The 23,040-nt window shown below is 49.0% G+C and overlaps 1 protein-coding gene across 1 annotated transcript; it reads left to right on the top strand.

Moving 5' to 3' along the window:
- Window positions 1–329: 329 nt before the first annotated feature.
- On the top strand, window positions 330–22,997 carry FCSK (fucose kinase). The gene is made up of 24 exons (XM_082269658.1): window positions 330–385; window positions 4,230–4,318; window positions 4,976–5,127; window positions 7,310–7,360; window positions 7,435–7,560; window positions 8,233–8,305; window positions 8,848–8,945; window positions 9,019–9,099; window positions 10,546–10,665; window positions 10,796–10,943; window positions 11,200–11,321; window positions 11,936–12,037; window positions 13,758–13,928; window positions 14,353–14,426; window positions 14,513–14,892; window positions 14,971–15,181; window positions 17,437–17,603; window positions 17,742–17,969; window positions 18,048–18,191; window positions 18,565–18,684; window positions 18,760–18,947; window positions 19,248–19,347; window positions 20,301–20,524; window positions 22,792–22,997. The coding sequence occupies exons 2-24, from the start codon at window positions 4,243–4,245 to the stop codon at window positions 22,879–22,881; spliced, it is 3,246 nt and encodes a 1,081-aa protein (XP_082125784.1). The 5' UTR covers window positions 330–385; window positions 4,230–4,242; the 3' UTR covers window positions 22,882–22,997.
- Window positions 22,998–23,040: the final 43 nt, after the last annotated feature.

The raw sequence follows: 23,040 nt of genomic DNA, 5'->3' as shown, positions 1-23,040 counted from the left end.
TTACTATCACAATTATCATTATTGTTGTTTTTATTATATGTATTAATATTATTTTTTTTATGTTTTTGTTCTATTTATTCTCATTATTATATTTGTTATTATGATTTTTCTGTGTATTCTTATTTTTGTATTTATTGTTGTTATTACATTTGCTGTTATTATTTTCACTATGATTGTATCTCTCAATATTATACTTTTTTGTATCATTATTGATAATAATAGTAACAAAGTTTCTCTTCCTCTTCTCGGTGTTATGTTGCCCCCTGGTGGCGTTTGCTCACACTGCGCTGGCTGATTACTGTGATTACTACAGACTACAGCTCCCAGAAGGCTGTTCGTGATCATGTGATCTGAGTTCCTGCTCCAGCTCAGCTCTGGGTGGTTGGTGAGTGCTCCTGTGGGATTATTAGTGGAGTTCTGGGTGGGAGAGGAACCCTGGAGGAAGCACTTCCTGCTAGTGTACAGACAGGGGGCACTTACCTCTGCCAGGGTTCCAGGCAGTCCTGGGGGGGATCTGTCACAGTGCTCCTACATTACAGATCACCTACAGGAATGGGTCACCTCTCACTCATCAGATAATCATCTACCATCAGTTCTAGGTGGAGTCTTTCTTATATCTCAAGTACTCCAGCCCCCCCCCCCCCTCCATAGTTCTAGTTCTGATATAGGTGGAACCTGTGACATATCTTATGGGTTCCAGTAGTGACCCCCCCCCCCCCATAGCTGTGTTCTCTTCCATCTTGGGGTGTTCTGATGACTCCTGATAGGGGGGAGCAGACCCAGGAACTCCACCATCAGATGACCTAAGAGATGGAAGGAAAACACAAGGTACAGGTTGACGCATAACACATACCTATATAGCATCAAAGGGTTTTGAGTTCATGTATAGTGTAGTCACTGAATGGTATACGTGAATGAGGAAATGGATGACACCCAGGGCCAGCTCAGCTGCAGAGAGAAGTCAACTCTGTAATACAGGAATAAAAACAAAAAGCGGAGCTCCTCTAAGTCTAATCAGTTTAATATAACAGAGTCAGACAGGTGCAAGAAAACTGCTCACATTATTATTATTATTTCAGGTACTTATATAGCGCTGTCAATTTACGCAGCGCTTTACATATACATTGCACATTCACATCAGTCCCTGCCCTCAAGGAGCGTACAATCTAAGGTCCCTTACTCACATTCATACATACATAGTAGGGCCAATTTTATACAGGATCCAATTAACCTACCAGCATGTCTTTGGAGTGTGGGAGGAAACCGGAGTACCCGGAGGAAACCCACGCAGGCACAGGGAGAACATGCAAACTCCAGGCAGGTAGTGTCGTGGTTGGGATTCGAACCAGCGACCCTCTTGTTGCTAGGTGAAAGTGCTAACCACTACACCACTGTGCCGCCCACATTAGAACAATTTGAAAAAAGCTCATCTGTATAGTGGTCTGCTGAAGCATGGAAGTCCACGTCCAGGTATTATGGCTCCACGGTGGTCATGCAGGAGATAGTGCAGAAGGGGGAAGCATAGTAAGCCAAAAATGCCACTGCACTTGAAAAAAGAGCGCGCACGCCCGGAGAGGCTCCTGTGCATGCCCTGAAACGCGTCGTTGTGACGTCACGCAAGGTGTCTCTGCTTGTCAGCGTCTGAGCAACGAAGAAGTACCTGGAAGCCACCGGCCATCCAGCTAGACAGACCTTCGGCTTACTATGCTTCCCCCTTCTGCACTAAGCCGAAGGTCTGTCTAGCTGGATGGCCGGTGGCTTCCAGGTACTTCTTCGTTGCTCAGACGCTGACAAGCAGAGACACCTTGCGTGACGTCACAACGACGCATTTCAGAGCATGCGCAGGAGCCTCTCCGGGCGTGCGCGCTCTTTTTTCAAGTGCAGTGGCATTTTTGGCTTACTATGCTTCCCCCTTCTGCACTATCTCCTGCATGACCACCGTGGAGCCATAATACCTGGACGTGGACTTCCATGCTTCAGCAGACCACTATACAGATGAGCTTTTTTCAAATTGTTCTAATGTGAGCAGTTTTTTTGCACCTGTCTGACTCTGTTATATTAAACTGATTACACTAAGAGGCGCTGCGCTTTTTGTTTTTAAGAGATTGAAGGAAGTGGGAGTGATAAATATCAGTTCTGGATGGAGTAATTCTGTGAGCTGACCCCATTTAATCTCAGGCCAGTAAGATCCCGCTAACTGTACTGGAGACATACAAAGGGAGGTGCACAGCCAGGGCTTTTTTTCAGCAGGAACGCGGGGAAAGGCAGTTCCAGCACCTCCAACACTGAATATATTTTATGGCAAGGTGTGCTGGAGGGTCTATTGATGCTGGCTGCTGGGGGATGTATTGTCACTGGTGGGGATCTATTATTTTGTGGGGAATCTATTGTTGCTGGCTGGGGGGTCAATTGTTGCTGGGAGGGATCTTCTGTTAAGGGAGAGGTATATTGTTACTGGCTGCTGGAAGGTCTATTGATGCTGGCTGCTGGGAGATTTGTTATTGGTGGTGGGGTCTATTGTTGCTGGGTTGGTATTTTGTTGCGAGGTGTTCAATTGTTGCTGGGGGAAAGTCTGTTGTTTATGGAGGATCTATTGTTGCTGTGGTGGGTCAATATCCATACAAATTACTTAGTACCACAAGTGTTACTTGGTTCTGTATTCTCTAAAAGGGGCAGTACTTGGAGGTGGGTAGGGGTGGAGTCAAGAGATGGTGCTCATAGGTGGGTAGGGGGCAGAGACGAAGGGTGACTCAGAAGGGAGGAGTTCCTGCACCTATTCTCTGAGAAAAAAAAAGCCTTGTGCACAGATGTAAAGGACCTGCGTGGTGTTGCGCTGCATTTCTATGAATGTTCCATGACTACTGAGGTGTGTATGACCTGCAGAGAAAGCCTCTCATTGCCAAACAATGGGGAGGAGGTCATCTGCAGGTTAGGAGGAGGAGGTCACCAGCAGGACAGAAGAAGAGGTCACTGAAAGGTTAGGTGGAGGAGGTCACAAGTAGGTGGGGAGAAGGAGGTCACCAGCAGGACAGAGGAAGAGGTCACTGATAGGTTAGGTGGAGGAGGTCACAAGTAGGTGGGGAGAAGGAGGTCACCAGCAGGACAGAGGAAGAGGTCACTGATGGGTTAGGTGGAGAAGGTCCCAGGTAGGTGGGGAGGAGGAGGTCACTAGCAGGACAGAGGAAGAGGTCACTGATAGGCTAGGTGTGGGAGATCACAAGCAGGTGGGGAGGAGGAGGTCACCAGCAGGACAGAGGAAGTGGTCACTGATGGGTTAGGTGGAGGAGGTCACAAATAGGTGGGGAGGAGGAGGTCATCAGCAGGACAGAGGAAGAGGTCACTGATGGGTTAGGTGGAGGAGGTCACAGGTAGGTGGGGAGAAGGAGGTCACCAGCAGGACAGAGGAAGAGGTCACTGATGGGTTAGGTGGAGGAGGTCACAGGTAGGTGGGGAGGAGGAGGTCACTAGCAGGACAGAGGAAGAGGTCACTGGTGGGTTAGGTGGAGGAGGTCACAGGTAGGTGGGGAGAAGGAGGTCACCAGCAGGACAGAGGAAGAGGTCACTGGTGGGTTAGGTGGAGGAGGTCACAAGTAGGTGGAGAGGAGGAGGTCACTAGCAGGACAGAGGAAGAGGTCACTGATAGGTTAGGTGGAGGAGGTCACAAGTAGGTGGGGAGGAGGAGGTCACCAGCAGGACAGAGGAAGAGGTCACTGGTGGGTTAGGTGGAGGAGGTCACAGGTAGGTGGGGAGAAGGAGGTCACCAGCAGGACAGAGGAAGAGGTCACTGGTGGGTTAGGTGGAGGAGGTCACAAGTAGGTGGGGAGGAGGAGGTCACCAGCAGGACAGAGGAAGTGGTCACTGGTGGGTTAGGTGGAGGAGGTCACAGGTAGGTGGGGAGAAGGAGGTCACCAGCAGGACAGAGGAAGAGGTCACTGGTGGGTTAGGTGGAGGAGGTCACAAGTAGGTGGAGAGGAGGAGGTCACTAGCAGGACAGAAGAAGAGGTCACTGATGGGTTAGGTGGAGGAGGTCACAAGTAGGTGGAGAGGAGGTTAGAAGGAGGTAAGGAGAGGAGGTTACTGGCAGGTCAGGAGGAAGATGTCAACTGCAGATCAAGAGGAGGTCACTGGTAGGTCAGGAGGAAAATGTCATCTGAAGGGCAGGAGGAGGAAATTACCTGCACTGTTCAATGAATATGTGTGCAGTGTCTCAGGCTTTTTCCTGTGTGCAGATTCGTGGCCAGAATGGCGTCACGCACAGACTGGACAGTGCTGGTCCTCACCTGTCAGCATAAGGACAGCGTCCAGGCCTTTCAGAGAGGTGAGAGCAATATTGACTTCCCTTCCCCCATAACCTCTGCTCCCTTTCTCTTCTCTCCCCTTCCAATACCCTCTCCTTCTATCCCCTTGCCCTCCCTTTCCTTCCCTTCTATTCTGTCCCCTCCCATCCCATTTCCTCTGTCCCATATTTCCCCTCCTCTACTCTCCCTCCCTTCCATTCTTTCCCCTTCTTCTCCCTTCCCTTCTCTCTCCCCTTTCCCCCCTCATCTAATCCCTTCTCCCCACCTTCCCTCTCTTCTCTTTCCCTTTTCTTGACCCTCGACCCTCTCTTCTCCTTTCATACCTTCTTTCCCCCTCTCCTCTCCTCTCCTCTCCTCTCCTCTGCTCTCCTCTCCTCCCTTCCCTCCCTTTCATTCTCTCCCCCTCCGCCATACTCCTCTCCTCTCATGGTGGAGTGCAATGCACCATACAACACATGTTACAGTGGGGAAGGCTGTCCATGTTTTCCCTTTACTTCTCTCTGACACCTGTCATCTAGACAGGAAGGGTGAAGAAATCTCCACCTAAAAAAAAGAGTTGGGCTTTGGGGCCGCTTTGTGACATTTTCACAGTTTTGCTGTGCTTTCTGGGTAGAATTCACAGTTTCAGATGACCTGTTGCATATAATTTGTCTTTAATGAATGTATTCTCCACCCAGAACTGGAGATCAGACAGCGGCGTGGCCTCCTGCCCCCGGACACACTGCTGCTGACTGTGGAAGACCCCCAGGCTCACGTGGGCAGCGGAGGAGCCACCCTGAACGCTCTGCTGGTGGCTGCAGAACACCTGAGTGCTCGTGCCGGGTACACGGTAAGTGGTATGATTTTGCACTGCTGGTTGTTCCCTGGGTGTCCTGTCCAGGCCCCCTAGTGCAGGATGGTTCTTTTCCTGATGTTCCCTTGATGTCATGTTCCAACCATGTAGTGTATCATTCATTGCTCCTCTTCCTGTTGTGCCCTGGGTGTCATGTTCAAATCTCATAGTGCAGGTTTGTCCTTTTTCCTGTTGTCCCCTGGGTGTCATGTCTGGGCCCGATAGTGCAGGGTGGTTCCTCTTCCTGTTGTCCCCTGGGTGTCATTTCTGGGCCCTGTAGATCTAGGTAGCTCCTCTTCTTGCAGTCCCCTAGTTGTCATGTCTGGGCCCTATAGTGCAGGGTGGTTCTTCTTCCTGTTGTCCCCTGGGTGTCATGTCTGGGCCCGATAGTGCAGGGTGGTTCCTCTTCCTGTTGTCCCCTGGGTGTCATTTCTGGGCCCTGTAGATCTAGGTAGCTCCTCTTCTTGCAGTCCCCTAGTTGTCATGTCTGGGCCCTATAGTGCAGGGTTGCTCCTCTTCCTGTTGTGCCCTGGGTGTCATGTCTGGGCCCTGTATTGCAGAGTAGCTCCTCTTTCTTGTGTCCCCTTGGTGTTATGTCTGAGCCCTGTAGTGCAGGGTTGCTCCTCTTCCTTTTGTCCCCTGAGTGTCACTTTCTGGCCCCATAATGCAGGGTGGTTCCTCTTCCTGTTGCCCCCTGGGTGTCATGTTCAAGCCTCATAGTGCAGGTTGGTCCTTTTTCCTGTTGTCCCCTGGGTGTCATGTCTGGGCCCTATAGTGCAGGGTGGTTCCTCTTCCTGTTGTCCCCTGAGTTTCATGTCTGGGCCCTGTAGGTTTGGGTAGCTCCTCTTCTTGTAGTTCCCTGGTTGTCATGTCTGGGCCCTATAGTGCAGGGTGGTTCCTCTTCCTGTTGTCCCCTGAGTTTCATGTCTGGGCCCTGTAGGTTTGGGTAGCTCCTCTTCTTGTAGTTCCCTGGTTGTCATGTCTGGGCCCTATAGTGCAGGGTGGTTCCTCTTCCTGTTGTGCCCTGGGCGTCATGTCTGGGCCCTGTAGTTCAGGGTTGCTCCTCTTCCTGTTGTCCCCTGGGTGTCATGTCTGGGCCCTGCGGTGCAGGGTGGCTCCTCTTCCTATTGTCCCCTGGATGTCATGTCTGGGCCCTGTATTGCAGAGTAGCTCCTCTTTCTTGTGTCCCCTTGGTGTTATGTCTGAGCCCTGTAGTGCAGGGTTGCTCCTCTTCCTTTTGTACCCTGAGTGTCACATTCTGGCCCCATAATGCAGGGTGGTTCCTCTTCCTGTTGCCCCCTGGGTGTCATGTTCAAGCCTCATAGTGCAGGTTGGTCCTTTTTCCTGTTGTCCCCTGGGTGTCATGTCTGGGCCCTATAGTGCAGGGTGGTTTCTCTTCCTGTTGTCCCCTGAGTTTCATGTCTGGGCCCTGTAGGTTTGGGTAGCTCCTCTTCTTGTAGTTCCCTGGTTGTCATGTCTGGGCCCTATAGTGCAGGGTGGTTCCTCTTCCTGTTGTGCCCTGGGCGTCATGTCTGGGCCCTGTAGTTCAGGGTTGCTCCTCTTCCTGTTGTCCCCTGGGTGTCATGTCTGGGCCCTGCGGTGCAGGGTGGCTCCTCTTCCTATTGTCCCCTGGATGTCATGTCTGGGCCCTGTATTGCAGAGTAGCTCCTCTTTCTTGTGTCCCCTTGGTGTTCTGCCTGGGCCCTGTAGTGCAGGGTGGCTCCTCTTCCTTTTGTCCCCTGGGTGTCACATTTTGGCCCCATAATGCAGGGTGGTTCCTCTTCCTGTTGTCCTCTGGATGTCATGTTCAAGCCTCATAGTGAAGGGTGGTCCTTTTTCCTGTTGTCCCCTGGGTGTCATGTCTGGGCCCTGTAGTGCACAATGGCTTCTCTTACTATTGTCCCCTGGATGTCATATTATTGTCTCGTAGTGCAGGGTGGCTTTTCTTCCTGTTGTCCCCGGTTGTCATGTTCATGCCTCGTAGTGCAAGGTGGTTCCTTTTCCTATTTCCCCCTTGGTGTCATATCTAAGCTCTGTAGTGCAGGGTGTCTCCTCTTCCTGTTATTCCTTGGACATAACATCCAGGCCTTATAGTACAGTTAATTCTCAATCCATGCTTGTGTAGTCCTTTCCGGAATGAAGAGGTCCTGTCACTGTCTCCCTTCTGTCTTCCTGCCAGGTTGTGTCCTCCGACGTCCTACAGGGGGCACGACTTCTCATCCTGCACACGGTGAGTGATTACACAGCAGTGATGATGAGCCAAGTAAGACTTATCACTAACCTTCCCATGTCTGTCTCTGAAAGGGCCGGGACTTCCTGTTTGATGACTGCGGTCGAGGGTTTACTGTTTTGCCCCTGGAGGATCCGCAAGCACCAGTAGAATCCATCACCTGCAATTTGGACAGTCTATTGAATGTACTGAGATATCAGGTATATAAAACAGGTCTGTGTGCGCAAAGTGGGCCGGGAGAAGGGGATAGCTGAGATACCAGGTGGGCGGAATGTCTCTGTGTGCGCAAATTGGACAGAGTAGGGGGGCATAGTTGAGAAATCAGGTGAATGGAATTGGTCTGTGTGTGCCGACTAAGCCTGGGGGAATGGATAGCTGAGATACCCAATGGGCAGAATCTCTCTGTGCGCAAATTTGGCAGAAGAGGGGGGGGGGGCATAGTTGAGATATCAGGTGAATGGAATGTGTCTAAGTGTGCAAACTGGGCTGGGGGGAGGGGACAGCTGAGAAACGAAGTGGGTGTACTGGGTCTGTGTGCTCAATCAGGGTGGGGGAGGGGGGTAGCTGGGATACCAGGTGGGTGGAGGGGGTCTATGGGCGCAAAGTGGGCTTGGGGTAGTGGATAGCTAAGATACTATGTGGCCAGAAGGGGTCTGTGTGCCTAAAGTGGGCTGGGGGAGGGAGAGTCGATAGCTGAGATACCAGGTCGTTGGTCTGTGCGCGTGCAAAGTGGCCTGGGGGGGGGGGGCAAATGTTGACATTTTCTTGTCTTATTTACTGTAGATTGTCAGCTCTGGTGGTGAGTTACATTACTGTGTTCAGGTGATTTATGGTGACATGGTATGTAATCTGATCTCTCTGGTTCCTTTTAGCTGTGTCCTGGATCTCCCCCTGGTGTCTGGATCTGCAGCACGGATATGATGCTGACTCTGCACTCTGTCCCAAGTGAGTGCTGAGGATAACCCTTATTGCGGCCTTATCCCATCATCCTTTGCAGTTCAGACAGTTCCTGCCATAACTGCACGCCTGATGTATCAGTGTGTCTGAACTAAGAACTTCAAATCTTGACCGATCTGCCATTCTCCTCTTCATCCTCTATGTGCTTCCGTCATCTCTATCTTCTCTGTGCTCCAGTCATCTCCACCCCTGCTGTGCTCCTGTCCTCTTCCCTGTTGTGCTCCTGTCCTCTTCCCTGTTGTGCCCTTGTCCTCTTCCCTGTTGTGCCCCTGTCCTCTTCCCTGTTGTGCCCCTGTCCTCTTCCCTGTTGTGCCCCTGTCCTCTTCCCTGTTGTGCCCCTGTCCTCTTCCCTGTTGTGCCCCTGTCCTCTTCCCTGTTGTGCTCCTGTCCTCTTCCCTGTTGTGCTCATGTCATTTCTATCCTTGCTGCCATCCTTTCATCTACATCCTTGCTACATTCCATTCCATCTATCCTCTCTGTACTCCTCATCCTGTCCGTACTCCTGTAATCTCCATTTTTGTTATGTTCAGGAATAGAGTGGAACCAGTTTTTGGGTGCACGGGTCATTGCTCTCCCAGGGTCTCCGGAATACGCTCGGAATCATGGGGTTTATCTGACGGATGGGAAGGTAGGTTTGTGGTGGGGGTGGTGGAGCATGTGGACAATGAGCTGGAGGTGAGAATTCCTCTTCTGTATTCCAGGGGACAGTGAAAGACATCGTATACCGAGGATGTGAGGAGAGGATCCGCGCCTGTTTGCTGGAGGATCAACATGTCCCCCTGGTAACACTCCTGTCCCTGGAGATCAGACTCCTACTGTCTCCTTCTATACCTATAGATAACAAGAGGATGGTGATGACCATCACCCCATCCAGCATACTAGCCAGGACTACACTGCCATATAGTGTTGTGTGACCCCAGAGTTTCAGGGGTGGTCAGATGGTGGAGGTGTGATTGTCACCTGTTAAAGTTTCTAGTGACACATGAGTAACATTGAATTGAATTTGAACCAGGATGTCTGTCTTTGGGTGTCTCTGGTTCCTGGTATGTCTGTCTGTGAGTGTCTCCGGTTCCTGGGATGTAAGTCTGTTGGTATCTCTGGTCCCCAGGATGTCAGTCTGTTGGTGTCTCTGGTCCCCAGGATGTCAGTCTGTTGGTGTCTCTGGTCCCCGGGATTTCAGTCTGTCGCTGTCTCTGGTACCCGGGATGTCAGTCTGTTAGTGTCTCCGGTCCCTGGGATGTCTGCCTGTGGGTGCGTCCAGTCACTGGGATGTCTGCCTGTGAGTGCGTCCAGTCCCTGGGGGATGTCTGTTTGTGGGTGGGTCCAGTCCCTGGGGGATGTCTGTTTGTGGGTGGAACCAGTCCCTGGGGATGTCTGTCTGTGGGTGGATCCAGTCCCTGGGGGATGTCTGTCTGTGGGTGGGTCCAGTCCCTGGGGGATGTCTGTCTGTGGGTGGGTCCAGTCCCTGGGGGATGTCTGTCTGTGGGTGGGTCCAGTCCCTGGGGGATGTCTGTCTGTGGGTGGGTCCAGTCCCTGGGGGATGTCTGTCTGTGGGTGGGTCCAGTCCCTGGGGGATGTCTGTCTGTGGGTGGGTCCAGTCCCTGTGATGTCTGTCTGTGGGTGCGTACAGTCCCTGGGATTTCTGTCTGTGGGTGCGTCCAGTCCCTGGGGGATGTCTGTCTGTGGGTGGGTCCAGTCCCTGGGGGATGTCTGTCTGTGGGTGGGTCCAGTCCCTGGGGAATGTCTGTCTGTGGGTGGGTCCAGTCCCTGGGGGATGTCTGTCTGTGGGTGGGTCCAGTCCCTGGGGGATGTCTGTCTGTGGGTGGGTCCAGTCCCTGGGGATGTCTGACTGTGGGTGCGTCCAGTCCCTGGGGGATGTCTGTGTCTGTCTGTGGGTGCATCCAGTCCCTGGGATGTCTGCTGTGGGTGCGTCCAGTCTCTGGGGGATGTCTGTCTGTGGGTGCGTCCAGTCCCTGGGAGATGTCTGTGTCTGTCTGTGGGTGCGTACAGTCCCTGGGATGTCTGTCTTTGGGTATCTCTGGTCCCTGGGATGTCTGTCTGTGGGTATCTCTGGTCCCTGGGATGTCTGTCTACTTGATTGAGATACAGGGGTAACTTTGCTCACCACACTCCATCTTAACTGAATGACCCTTTGATTGATCTCACTGTGTGGAATCTGCAATTATTATTCCTCCTTTATGAAGAATCCGGTTTTGTGTCTCCATCAGGTGTCTGGAATCGTCTTCCTCTCCTCAGAGACAGCAGAACGTTTCCTGGGCACTCTGGCCTCCTCTCCTCTGGACGGATGTACCTACCAGGGACTGGACTCTGGAGCAGAACCCTTGGAGGTGTGTAAGCGGTTGTCCTCCTTGTTGTGTATTGTAGAGACCGCTCTGTGGTCAGGAATGGGTGGCTCTGTCCCCTTGCTCTTGTACTGATGTTGTCATAGTTAGGAATGTGATTTGTTGTGTCTCACAGATTTCCCTGTTCCTGGATGTTCTAATGAGTATGTGTGAGGATGTCACCGAGGATATGTTTCTGGGAAAAGAATCGGGGCTCAGTGATCGCTTTAAAAGTGCCCGGATGGTACTATGGAAGGAGCTTCATGAGCTTCCCCTGAACATGGGTGAGGGGCCTCTCTTCCTTGTCTTAATAGCTGACACTCTAATTATTTGTTCTTTTGTTATAATAAGAAATGGGAGGAAGTTATTGACACTCCTGCCATATCCTGAGGATCCTCCATACTGTACAGTGTGACTAGTCAGAGGGTGGAGACACAGTGCAGGGTGGTGCTTTGTCATTAATGACCGACAATCTAATAATTATATGTATAATATATATATAATGTGTGTGTGTAATGTTGATGTGTATTGTGTGTGTAGTGTACATCCCGGATGGCAGCTATGAGTACCTGTCCCTCTGTGCTCACCATCACATCACCAGTCTGATAAAAGCTGCTTCACAAGGATCGCGGGGGAAGAAGATAGCACAATCATTTGTCACAGTATGTAAAGGACGGGGAACATGGGTATGGGGGGCCAGTGGATTCAAAGGTATGGATGGGGATATGGAGATAGTGGACTCAGGAATTGGGGTGGGGTACCGGGGGATGGGGAACCCAAGGATAGGGGTGGATGAGCTGGGGATTCATGTAGGGTACCCAAAGATAGGGTAGGTGACCTGATTATAGGGGACTCAGAGATTGGGTGAGGGACTATAGTACAGCAATGACAATGGGGAACTTGGGATTAGGGGTTGGGGGGAATCAGGGAGAGGAATAGGGGCGGGGTACCTAGAGATGGGGATGGGGTATGTGGGGATGGGTGGCAAAAGCATAAGGTACCCAGGAATGTGGATTGTGGACCTGGAGGTGGGTTACACAGGGCTGGGGGCCCCAGGGATGGAGTTGGGATACCCAGGGATGGGGGTGAGGTACCTGTGGATGTGAGATAGGGAGCTGAGGGACCCAAGGATGGAGTTGAGATACCCAGGGATAAGGGTGAGGTACCTGTGGTTGTGAGGTCAGGAGGTGAATGACCCAGGGATGGAGTTGGGTTACCCATGGATGGGGACATTGGTTTAGATGTGTGGTCAGTGCATTGTTCTCTCTCCATTTAGAATCCAGATCTGATAGAAGACGGGAGCTGTGTGGTGAACAGTCTGCTGAATGGAGAGGTGACTCTGTGTAGGGGTAGTGTGGTACAGAACTGCCATCTGCAGGTAAGTTGTATTAGTGATAAGTCCCTTCCTATGACCGTCTACAGTTGTGTTCAAAATTATTCAACCCCCACTGAAATTGATTGTTTTGGCCAGTTTGACATTGATTTTGATCATTCAGTCATCCTGCTTACAGTTAAATCAAAGAGGCACGTGTAGGTCAGACAAATATAACATAACATTTATAATGAAATAACCACAAATGTCTTTTCTGTGCTCACATCATTATCAGTTTTATTCAACCCCCCCAAGTGACATTCAATCTTAGTACTTAGTACAACATCCTTTTACAGTTATAACAGCTTTTAAACGTGAAGCATAGCTTGATACAAGTGTCTTGCAGCGATCTACGGGTATCTTCACTCATTCGTCATGGGCAAAAGCCTCCAGTTCAGTCACATTCTTAGGCTTGTGCACTGCAACTGACCCCACCAGAGGTTCTCAATCGGATTTAAGTCTGGTGACTGTGATGGCCACTCAAAAATGTTCCAGCCTTTAATCTGCAACCATGCTCTAGTGGACTTGGAGGTATGCTTGGGATCATTGTCCTGTTGAAAGGTCCAACGTCTCCCAAGCCTCAGGTTTGTGACGGACTGCATCACATTGTCATCCAATATCTCCTGGTACTGAAGAGAATTCATGGTACCTTGCACACGCTGAAGCTTCCCTGTACCTGCAGAAGCAAAACAGCCCCAAAACATGATTGACCCCCCGCCATGCTTCACAGTAGGCAAGGTGTTCTTTTCTTCATAGGCCTTGTTCTTCCTCCTCCATACATAGCGTTGATCCATGGGCCCAAACAGTTCTAATTTTGTTTCATCAGTCCACAGAACACTATCCCAAAACTTCTGTGGTTTGTCCACATGACTTTTGGCATACTGCAGTCGACTCTTCTTATTCTTTGGAGACAGTAAGGGGGTGCGCCTGGGAGTTCTGGCATGGAGGCCTTCATTACGCAGTGTGCGCAGTATTGTCTGAGCAGAAACTTCAGTACCCACATCTGACAAATCTTTTCTCAGTTCCTCAGCAGTCACACAGGGACTTTTCTCCACTCTACGCTTCAGGTAGCGCACAGCAGTCAAAGTCAGCATCTTCTTTCTGCCACGACCAGGTAGCGTTTCAACAGTGCCCTTTGCCTTGAATTTGCGAATGATGCTTCCTATCGTGTCTCTTGGTATGTTTAACATCTTTGCAATCTTCTTATAGCCATTGCCCTTCCTGTGAAGAGTAATCACCTCTTCTCTTGTCTTCCTGGACCATTCTCTTCACCATGTTTGTTACCACACCAGTAAATGTCTAGAAGGAGCTGAGTATTACAGTCATTTTGAAGCTGCCTAATTGGTGCTTATTAGGCTTTATTGCTGCTCCCTGACATCCACAGGTGTTTTCAATACCTGATTGAAAACACTTCAATGAACCTCTGTTCTTCAGAGTGGTAGTCTTTAAGGGGTTGAATAATTGTGTCAATGAAGAATTCACAAAAAGAAACATTTACTACTGTATTACAAAACCAATTGATGTCATTTTAGTTGCATATGGTTCTTTAAGAAGTCCTTGTAGGATTTCATTCTGAATACAATTACAAATGTACACTAAATTCCCTAAACCCTTTACAGCATTGGGGGGTTGAATAATTTTGAACACAACTGTATGAATCCATTGCTAATAATGACGGTTAGAGCCATGCCGTGCTTTTCTACTGTACACTGAACTCTTTTCATAGGGTCCTCTTCATGTGGGCAGTGGGTGTCTTCTGTCTGGTATTGCCCCCAAGGGAGGAACTGGGCTATGTGGGTACCATCTAAATGATGTCATCCTCCAGGCACATCCTATCCATATCCAGAACCTTTCCCTCACCGTGTACAGCCTTCTGGGGACTAACGACCAACTGCAGGTATCATTCAATGACCCACTCTCATCTTCAATGACCTGTCAACGACCCTCCCTCATCCTCAATGACCTCTCGCTGACCCTCATTGATCTTCATTCATCCTCACTGACCTCTTAAGCGTTCTCACTCATTCTCAGTGACCCTCAGTCAAATTCAGTTAACCTTATTCAACCTCACTGACTTCTCAATGACCCTCATTCATTCTCACTAACCTTTAATTCCTCACTCCTCCATCTACCCTCACACATCATCACTCACTCTTGCTCAGTGGCTCAGTTTTCCACAGACGAACCTCACTTTTCCTCGATGTCCTTCACACATCCTCGGTTACCCCCATCCATCCTCACTGACCCTCACTCTTCCTCAGTGGCCCTAAATGTGTCCTCATATCAATGAATGATCTCATAACACTTTGCTGTCCCCCCAGTGTCCAGCAGAAGGTGGATCACCCACTTACCTCAACCTCCCCTGGGATGAATTTTTCCTCAGGACGGGTATCAGGTGAGTGGAATGGACAGACAACATGCGTGCCCTGGTGTACAGCTTTCGGATATCCTTACTTCCCTCTTTCTTCTTATGTCTTGCAGTGAGAGGGACCTTTGGGGTTCAGAACATTGTAGTAGCGAGTGCAGCATATTGACTGCCCCCCTCTTTCCTGTCCTTCACCCCAGTGAGCCCCTGGGTATCCAGGATGTCCTCTGGTTCCTACGTTCAGGGACTGGTGGCACAGATTGTGAAAGCTGGAGGCAGCGTTGGCGCAATTCCTGGCGTATGTCCTGGCAACAGATCTGGCAACATCGGGACCAGGAGAGGTCACTGCAGGCCCGCAGGGAAGTGTTTTTCAGCCAGGCCCTGGAAAAGGTCAACAGAATTCTACTGGGCAGAGAGGAGAGGAGTCTGATGCCCATTATTCGGGCAGCTGTGCAGGAGGGCGCCTACCAGAGGCTGCTGGACACACTGGACAATGGTGAGGCCTGATATACATTGACCTCACACTGTGTGTGATCTATATTGGAGAGGTAGTGACCAGTTTTCCTTGTCATAGTGGCCTCAAAGACTGAAGATGCCGGAGTCGCTGCACGAGCCCTGGCCTGTGTTGCTGACCTCCTGGGCTGCATGGCGGATGGGGAGGGGGGCCTGAGGAGTGGACCGGCAGCTAACAAGGCCTGGGCTCCTGGATATCTGCTGCTGGAGAAGGGAGACATCGCACAGGGTGTGAGACTGATGGCTGAGGAGCGACAGAAATGGCTTAGCAGGTAGATGGAATTGCAGGCAGTAATAGCTTTATGACCTCTTACAGGTAAAGTGAATAACAGTGATTATCTTGGCATCTGAAAGTGGGTGGGATACATTAGGCAGCAAGTGAACATGTTGTCCCTGAAGTTGATGTGTTGAAAGCAGAAAAAATGGCAAGCGTAAGGATTTGAGTGACTTTGACAAGGCCCAGTTTGTAATGGATAGTTAAAGCCAAACATGAAGAAAAGAAAAAGACCGCTCCGGTGTAGGAATGTCCTAACAATCAGAAGGGTGCTGGTAAGATCCGCAATCCCGACAGCTGTACAATTAAGAAGTAGGCAACCGCACACCGACTTGAAAGTTGAAAACGATAAAATCCTTTTAATGAAAGTCCAAAAAATCCAGAGTGACAAACCAGAGACAGGAGACAATACAGTTGACGCGTTTCACGAAACTATATTCGCTTAGTCATAACCGTGTGGATACATGTGGAGATGCCGCTTAAATAGTGAAGCTGCAACCAGAAAAAAGCCAATAAACGTTGATTGAATAAAAGGCGGCATCTCCACATGTATCCACACGGTTATGACTAAGCGAATATAATTTTGTGAAACGCGTCAACTGCATTGTCTCCTGTCTCTGGTTTGTCATTATGGATTTTTTGGACTTTCATTAAACGGATTTTATTGTTTTCATCTTTCAAGTCCGTGTGCGGTTGCCTACTTCTTAATTGTATTGGATAGTTGACTGGGTCAGAGCAACTTCTAACGGAAAAGAAAAGGAAAACTGGCAACAGGGTCATGGGCAACCAAAGCTCATTGATGCACATGGGGAGCGAAGGCTGGCCCATATAGTCTAATCTAATAGAACAACTACTGTAGCTTAGACTGCTAAAAAAAAAAAAAAAAAAAGATAATGCCCCTTTCACACGAGTGGTTAGATTTCAGCTTTTATCTGCGAATAGAGGAACTTATTTACTGCAGCTAAACACAGACAATGCATCTCTATGGCCCCATTCACACACTGCGTTTAACAACGTTTTTATAACAGAGTCCAGGAGCGATGTACCGCAGCTATCTGTATATAAGCTCAGTTAATCGCAGTACAAAGAAAAAACAAGTAAACAGTTGCTATACAAAAGGCAAGAATTTACTACCGCAGCTAAATGCAGCCGCATGTAAATGCAATTAATGCATATAAACGCAATGTACAAATGTAAGTAATCCTTGTGCCAGGAGTGTTGGAATTTCAAAATAATAAAACATGCTTTTCCTAATGGCAGAACAACCGCCCGCGTGAAAGGGGCCTTAGATAGAAAGGTGTCAGAGCACACAGTGCATCACAATTTGTAGTGTATAAGTCAGGGTGCCCATGTTGTCCACTGCTAAAAGTGCCTACAATGGGCACATGAGCATCAGAACTGGACCACTTAGCAATGGAAGAAGGTGCCTGATATGACGAATTCAAGAATGGTTTGAGGAACACAAACACTAGCTTGAGGTGTTGACTGGGCCTTCAAATTCTCCAGATCTCCGTCCAATTGAGCATCTGGGGGATGTGCTGGGAAAACAAGTCCAATCCATGTTTTGCAACTTACGGGACTTAAAGGATCTGCTACTGATGGTTTGGTGCCAGATACAACAGCGTACCTTTAGAGATCTTGTGGAATCCATGCCTCTACAGGTTATGGTGGATGGTTATAATGGTAGAGCCGATCAGTGTATATCTACTGTGTGAACCAAATGTTGTAAACTCAGATAATACCTTGTAAAAGTATCAGTGACATCACTGTACCGTGCATAACCTGTGCTGGAAGCAGAGCTGTGGGGGGTGCCCAGCGGCCCCACCAATTACAGGCTGCCTGCAGAAAACTACAGGAGGGGCAGAGACAATTCCAGTTACCCTGCACAAGGTGAGAGAGAAGCAGTGACTGATATTTATGACTGGAAATAGGGAAGGTGCCGGTCCCTATAGGAGCACATTCCTGCAGAATATCCAATGGCCTCATAGTGCCAAAGCTTTCCCGCTCCTTTCTGTCTCCTGCTCATTCCTGTTGGTCAGTGAAGCTACTCATCATATTAATTGGCCAATAGGAAGGTGTAAGGATGGGACTTCGAAGCAAGTGCCATCACTACCCATATGTATCTGAACTTTGCCTAGAGTGGTTTATGTGCGTAAATTGTCCCCCAGTTCTATGGCTTTATGATACTGCCCAGTCCAGCATGGTGGCCATTGAGAAATGCACCTTGTCTAATTAATCGCCTTCCTTTCACAGACCTGCTCTTCTTCTACGTGCAGCTCGTCATTATGAAGGGGCGGAGCAAATCTTAATCCGCCGAGCGGTGATGTCATCCTTCCAGTTTGTGTCTATCGGTGAGAAGAAGCCCCCGCCTCAGGGACAGTGGGTGACCGCAGAGTGTCCAGCGCGCATTGACATGTCTGGTAAGTGAGCTGACCAAGTTTGGGCGCTGCCCAAAACTTTGAGTACTGTCACTCCATATGGTGACTGGTCTTCAATGATACAATGCTTCTGATGTTGCTACATAGTTACACTTCATTATTTTCTTCTTACATTGTTAGGGGGATGGAGTGATACCCCTCCCATCACATATGAACATGGAGGGGCCGTGGTAAATGTCGCAGTTCTGGTCGATGGTCAGCGGCCTATAGGCGCGAGGGCAAGGAGGATTCCAGAGCCACATCTGCGTCTCTGCAGTAACAGTGGCCCCCGTGGACTGGATCTCCGGGTGCAGTTGACCTGTCACAGTCTCTCTAACATGCAGGATTACTGCCAGCCGCAGGCTCCAGGTGACCGTCGTAATTAGGCTGCTAAGTGGATGGTGTCATGTGGGTGTGGCTGACTTCATATTGTCTTCATCTCCTCAGGGGCGTTACTTAAAGCTGCATTCATCTGTTCGGGGACCGTGGAGCTGGGGTCAGGGAAAGCCCTGTCCGAACAGCTCACTGAGAAGTATGGTGGAGGCTTAGAGCTTCAGACGTGGTCCTATCTGCCGCATGGATCCGGTTTGGGTGAGTGAAAAATTGGGTTACTGCCACAGCAGGATCCCACCCCCACAGGTCAGCTTAAGTAATTGTAATCCCATAATTTTTTTGTAAAATAACAAACATGTCATACTTACTTGTTCTGGTTTGTACAAAGCAGCCCTGATCCTCCTCTTCCCCGCTGAGTGCCCACTATAGCAAGTCATTTCGCTAGGGGGGCACTCATGCAGGCTCAGTCTAGAGCCCCACTCCCACTTCCCCCATAACATCCTTAAAAAAAATGAATGGTGGAGAAAGGTTATCAGCCAGTTCTTCAAGCACTTCCAAATAGAATTCAGTGCAACTGGAGACTGCAGCCTTCCTTCTCTGGTCCATCAATCATATGAACCTTTTCCCGCAGGTACCAGCAGTATCCTGGCTGGAGCAGTGATGGCCGTTCTTTACGAGGTGTCAGGTCGCTCATCAGATGCCGATTCTCTAATTCACGCAGTGCTGCACCTGGAACAAGTCCTTACTACAGGTGAGTGATGGTGGGATGTTGTGTCGTTACTTAGCAGAAGAAGCCCTCTATTTAGTGATCGCTGTCTCCTCGCAGGTGGAGGCTGGCAGGACCAGGTTGGGGGGCTTATTCCAGGGGTGAAGATTGGACGCTCTGCTCCTGCACTGCCCCTTCAGGTGACTGTTGAACGGGTTGAACTGCCGGAGGGGTTTATTGAAATGATAAACAAACACTTGCTGCTGGTTTATACTGGGAAGACAAGACTGGCCCGCAATCTTCTGCAGGTATGTTCTTCTCATCAAAGTTAAGTAAGCCAATATCTGTGTATTTCTAAAATATATAGTCATATGAATGTTTTCAGTGTGAATTCACAAGTATAACTTATATTCATTAAGACAATATTAAATGTATTTTGTGCTTGCTGTAGCTTTTCCACTTAACCCATTTAGGCTCTTCTGTCTAACTCCCAGTTGATATCCAGTTAGCGGTTCCTTGATGTATCACTGGTAGGCACTGTAAAGCCCATTTCCATGTGACATGGCAGCATTACTGTCTCTAGGACAACCTCTGTTTTCTCCTTTCAGGATGTTTTGCGGAATTGGTACGCTCGGCATCCAGATATCATGTTGAACGTGGATGCACTCGTGAGCAACGCAGAGCTGTGTGCCAAAGCCTTCAGTACTGGTAAGATATCGTCAGCTCATACAAATGATCAATTTCCATTTCAACCGATTTAGAAATGTTCCTGTTCATTATAGTTCATTCACCTGGACAGAAAATTCACATTTCTATGCAGATAGGTTAGAGCAGTGATGATCAACTTTCTTCCTCAAATATGGCCCCCTGACACCACTAAAGAGCTGCACATAATATTGAGAGAATGTAATACTGCAGACATGCTAGAGGAGACAGTCAGAGTTTGCAGACATGGTAATGCAGACATACTGCAGCTATACAACAGGAACCTCTCAGAGACTGCAGCCATGCCACAGGAACCTCTCAGAGACTGCAGCCATGGTACAGGAGATGGTCAGAGACTGCAGACATACCGCAGGAGACTGTCAGACAGTCAAACTACAGACATGCTAAAAGAGATGGTCAGGGGCTGCAAACATACTACAGGAGAGGATCAAAAACTGCAGACATTTTACAGGGAACTCTCAGAGATTGCAGCCATACCACAGGAACCTCTCAGAGACTGCAGCCATGGTACAGGAGATGGTCAGAGACTGCAGACATACCGCAGGAGACAGTCACATGCTAAAAGAGATGGTCAGGGACTGCAAACATACTACAGGAGATGAGCAAAAACTGCAGACATTTTACAGGGAACTGTCAGAGATTGCAGTCATACCACAGGGACCTCTCAGAGACTGCAGCCATGGTACAGGAGATGGTCAGAGACTGCAGACATGGTACAGGAGATGGTCAGAGACTGCAGACATTTTACAGGAGACTGTCAGACTGCAGCCATACCGCAGGAACCTCTCAGAGACTGCAGACAGTCACAAACAGCAGACATGCTAAAAGAGATGGTCAGAGACTGCAAACATACTACAGGAAATGATCAGACACCAGAGGGCAATGGAGGTTTAGAGAAGAGGTTCACAAGTCTGATGTGTGATATTCTCCCGCAGGGAACATGGAACAGCTGGGTCACTGTCTGTCCATGTACTGGCAGCAGAAGAAGTGCATGGCACCGGGCTGTGAGCCACAGGCTGTACGCAGGATAATGGACACGTTAGAGCCACATGTGTATGGGCAGAGCCTGGCTGGGGCTGGAGGGGGAGGCTTCCTCTATGTACTAACAAAGGAGCCGGAGCAGAAAAATGCCATCCAGAGATTGCTGGAGAACACACAGGTAAGGAGGATCCAAGATACAGTTATTGGTAAATAAAGACTCCTCTATGGGACCATATCCTATTCCCTGGAGAGTTGCAAATCCTTGTGAGGGGAGGTTCATTTGTCACACTGCACATAAACTTTTACAAGGGAGTGCAATTAGTGTCATTCATGCCGATATGCCACCAGTCACCGCAGTGATGGAAACCTATATTACATCATATAGATTTATTCTTTAACCACTTTCTTACAGGGCACTTTTACCCCCTTCCTGTCCAGGCCAATTTTCAGCTTTTGGCGCTGTCACACTTTGAAAGACAATTGCACGGTCATGCTACACTGTACCCAGATGAAAAAAGCAGATTAAGGGCTTAGGTTTACATCATGTGATCAGCTGTCATTGGCTGACAGCTTATTAGGTGGTAAAGGGACGGGATTGGCCCCTTACTGATCTGTGAACAGCGGAGTCTCATGGCCACAGGGGGCGCGTAGGCAGCACATGACCGGGAGGACATACATGGACAATTTAGGTCCGTGCTATAGCTGTATTTCGGCTATAGCGTGGGCGGGAAGGGGTTAAGTAAAGTTTGGCTGTCAAACAGGAATAATACGATTTTTTTTTTTTTTTAAATAATAATCATCATACCTACTCTGTGCAATAGTTTTGCACACAGCAGCCCCGATCATCCTCCTCTGGGGTCCCCCACAGCACTCCTCACCCCTTTGAGTGCCCATGACACACACAGTGTTGCTTAGCCTCACCCCCCCCCCCTTCTCACTGGCTGTGATTGACAGCAGCAAGAGCCAATGGCTCATGCGGCTGCCTCAATCTCCAGTGAGGAGAGAGCCATTGCTCTGGTGTATAGCACTGAATGAGATCAGGCTCAGGCATGTATAAGGGGGGGCTGCTGCACACAGAAGGTTGTTTTACCCTAATGCAGAGAACGCATTAAGGTTAAAAAAAAAAGCCTTTCAACTTTAGAACTACTTGAAATTAGCATTTAAAGAGACCCTGTCATAAAAAAAAAAAAAAAACTTCCCTCCTGGCGGTTCGTTTTTCTTTTTACCCCCTCTCAAATAACATACCTGCCAGGTGAATCTAGTGCTGTCCTGCTTTGATCCTTCATTCCACTACCGCATTACAAGTCTGGTACGGCCATATTCTTCCCTTATGTCATTGGGAGCTGGCCGTCTTTTTTGGGTTCTTGCAGCCAGCCTCTGATGATGTGTTGCTGGATCTGCATTCTTCTAGGGAATGTCTGTAAGTGGATGCCTCTTGGGATATCTGACATGTATATCCCAGGCAGCTGCTGGAATAGACTAAATGTCATTCTCTTCCACACACTGACAGGGCCTGCACCCCCTCTGTCCTTTGAGCTATTTATGAGGTAGCTCTTCCCTTCCCATGATCATGGGATAGAGTCCAGTAATAGCTTGACTCTTCACGAATATGGCAGTCCCTTTCAGCCACATGGTACTGTGCAGTGGAAGACAAAGTGGACCTGAGCAAAGAAGCAACAGCAGAATGTCCACTGTCAGTGCAATATCATTTACAACTGGCTTGTCCTAGACTGTTTTACTCCTTAACACCGCCATACACATGTGACAGCATGGACGTTCAACAGACATCTCTGTGATGTTCTGGGAGAGTGCGCAGTTGACAGCTCCCAGTCACCCATAGGGAATTTACTAAAACTGGAGCACAAAGAATCTGGTGCAGCTCTGCATAGTGACCAATCAGCTTCTAGGTTTTATGGTTAAAACTTAGTTGAACAACCAAAGTTAGAAGCTGATTGTGCAGCTGCACCAGACTCTGTGTGCTCCGGCTTTAATAAATTCTCACTCTAGTATTGCTTGAGAGCTTGTAGGACGGACTCCTGATCATGTAAGCAGGAAGCCCATGTATGATCTGTAAAAGGACCAGCTCCCACCCGCAAGGAGTTCAGCTCCAGCATTGCGGTGCCCCGGACCTCCCTTTTTGCTGCTTTCATTGGTTAGGCCAAGATGGTGTCACTCCCTCACCTGTGCGAGAGTTTATTCATCTCAACAGATGCCACAATTGTATACTAAGCTGCATCTTTGCAGCTCAGTGTGGATAAGCAGGTAAGAAGCTTTAATGCATAAGAGATGTAACATATTTTCTGCAATAAAAAAAAAAACCTGCCTGTTCCCAATCTATTTTCCAGTTGAAGGATAAGGTTTTCTGAATCCATATCCACTTTAAATATCTGCATTATACTATACAAATTGTTTTCATCCTGCTCACCAGTCAAATGTGTGTTTCAGGGCTTGCAACGCTGCAGTGTGCACTCTGTAGAGCTGGATACCAAGACGTTCTCTGTACAGTGGGAGACTGGGAGCCCCGATGATCGATGACATATGGCAGAAGACAGGGAGCCCCGATGACATACTTTTTACAGCTGGTGCTTGCAATCTATTATGATCCGTGAAATACTCTGTACTAGAGGAGGGGTCGTCTATTTCCCTATGAATGTGATCTATAGGAATTTATAATGGAAACAGCTAATCCTTTTT

Source organism: Pelophylax lessonae, assembly GCF_965119305.1.
Source record: "Pelophylax lessonae genome assembly, chromosome: 10".
In the NCBI taxonomy this organism is placed as follows: domain Eukaryota; kingdom Metazoa; phylum Chordata; class Amphibia; order Anura; family Ranidae; genus Pelophylax; species Pelophylax lessonae.
This window is presented reverse-complemented; position numbering and strand designations above follow the sequence as displayed.

What these genes read in the sequence shown, in the direction of transcription:
- FCSK (XM_082269658.1), top strand. Translation starts at nt 4,243, where the DNA reads ATGGCGTCACGCACAGACTGGACAGTGCTGGTCCTCACCTGTCAGCAT. An exon ending in AGGATCAACATGTCCCCCTG is followed by an intron (nt 9,100 to 10,545) that starts GTAACACTCCTG and finishes TGTCTCCATCAG; the next exon opens with GTGTCTGGAATCGTCTTCCT. An exon ending in CTGCCAGCCGCAGGCTCCAG is followed by an intron (nt 17,970 to 18,047) that starts GTGACCGTCGTA and finishes TCATCTCCTCAG; the next exon opens with GGGCGTTACTTAAAGCTGCA.